The sequence below is a fragment of the Rhea americana genome, unplaced genomic scaffold (assembly GCF_003343005.1).
Source record: "Rhea americana isolate MKP2758 unplaced genomic scaffold, rheAme1 scaffold_294, whole genome shotgun sequence".
Classification (NCBI taxonomy): domain Eukaryota; kingdom Metazoa; phylum Chordata; class Aves; order Rheiformes; family Rheidae; genus Rhea; species Rhea americana.
The window spans coordinates 657,342-659,045 of NW_028186417.1; the positions used below are offsets into that span (position 1 = coordinate 657,342).

Below are 1,704 nucleotides of genomic sequence, written 5' to 3' on the forward strand. Positions count from 1 at the left end.
TAGCGCTCGCAGCCGGGCTTGCTAATAAATAAATCATCGCGACAGCTTCCCCGCACCTCGCCTCTCGCTCGCGGAGCTCCTCGCCTTCCTTATTTTTTTCTCAAACTGGGGAAAGTGCTCGCCTGCCTCCGATTTTCCATCTCTCTCTCCCTCTCTTTTTTTTTTAATAAATAATATATATAAAACTATTTTTTGCGCATTTTTCTCCGGCTTTCGCCGGCTGCTGCGGMGCCGCCGCGGCCTGCCCGGCGCCTCGGCGGGGTCCGGGCGCCCTCGGCGCGCCGCTTCCCGTTACGTAACGTGTGCGCTTTGCCTCCTCTCTCCGCCCGCAGGGATGGAGGACGCCGGCGTCCAGAGGGGGATTTGGGATGGAGACGCCAAGACCGTCCAGCAGTGCTTGACTGACATTTTCACCAGCGTTTACACCACCTGCGACATTCCGGAAAATGCCATTTTCGGCCCCTGCGTCCTGAGCCACACGTCCCTGTACGACAGCATAGCCTTCATCGCGCTCAAGTCCACCGACAAGCGCACCGTGCCCTACATATTCCGGGTAAGGGAAGCGCCGTGCAGCGCGGCCGCCGCCCCGTCGGGGCCGCAGCGCTTCCGCCGGCTCCGCGGCCGCCGCTTCCCCGACGAGGAGCCCCTCACCGGCGCCGCGGGGCAGCGCGCGAGGCGGAGGCTGCAGCCCTCCCACGCAGCGGCTCGCTGCTCCCCACGGGGGAATAAAACCCTTGGGGCCGCTCCGCGCCGGAGGTGCCGGCGGGGAAGCGCCGCCGCCCCGTCGGTTCGGGCGTCTCTGAGTCGGTATGTTTATTTGCGTGCTTTTTTTTCTTTGATAGTTCGGGGGGTTTAAATGCTTTCCCCCCCCTTTTTTTCCCCTTAGGTGGACACGTCGGCGGCCAACGGCTCGTCGGAGGGGCTGATGTGGCTGCGGCTRGTGCAGTCGGCGCGGGAGCGGGAGGAGCAGAACCTGGAGGCCTACATCAAGAGCGGGCAGCTCTTCTACCGCTCGCTGCGGCGCATCGCCAAGGACGAGGAGCTGCTGGTGTGGTACGGCAAGGAGCTGACGGAGCTGCTGCTGCTGAGCCCCGCGCGGGCCCCCGCCCGCGGCAACGGTGGGTGCCCCCGCCGGACGCCCCCTCCGCGGCGCCCGGGCAGCGCGAGAGGCGGCGAGCTGCTGGACGGCGGCACGGAGGGAGGGATGGAGGGAGGGAGGGAGGGAAGTCCCGCGGGCGGCGGGGAAAGCCACGGCGGGGACCCCCCCTTCTCCCCCCGGAGCGGGCGCCGGGACCTCCCGACCCCCTTTTCCTCGAGCCGCTCGGGAAGGCGCGGGGCCGCCCGCCGGTCCCGCCGGCTGACGGTGCCCCTCCGTGTGCGTGTGTGTGCGTGTGCGTGTGCGTGTGCCCGGCGCAGGCTCGCCGCCCTTCGCCTGCCCCGAGTGCAGCCAGCGCTTCCAGTTCGAGCTGCCCTTCGCCGCCCACCTGCGCTTCCGCTGCCCCAAGCGGCTCCACGGCGCCGACACCGGCCCCGCCGCCGCCGCCGAGGCCCCCGGCGGCAAGGACGGCGCCGCCAAGGAGCAGGAGGCCGGCAAGTACTGCAAGCCCAGCGGGCCGCTGCACCACCACTTCCCCGCCGACGGCAGCGCCGGCGCCGCCGCCACCACTAAGCCCTCCACGGACTTCCACAACCTAGCGCGGGAGC

The 1,704-nt window shown here is 68.9% G+C and overlaps 1 protein-coding gene across 1 annotated transcript in view; it reads left to right on the forward strand.

Moving 5' to 3' along the window:
* Positions 1–334: 334 nt before the first annotated feature.
* Positions 335–1,704, forward strand: part of PRDM8 (PR/SET domain 8) — a 5,042-nt gene continuing 3,672 nt past the window's right edge. Inside the window, exons 1-3 of the mRNA XM_085309240.1 lie at positions 335–553; positions 887–1,118; positions 1,417–1,702. Coding sequence (XP_085165366.1) covers positions 335–553; positions 887–1,118; positions 1,417–1,702 — 737 coding nt within the window. The remainder of the gene's footprint in view (positions 554–886; positions 1,119–1,416; positions 1,703–1,704) is intronic.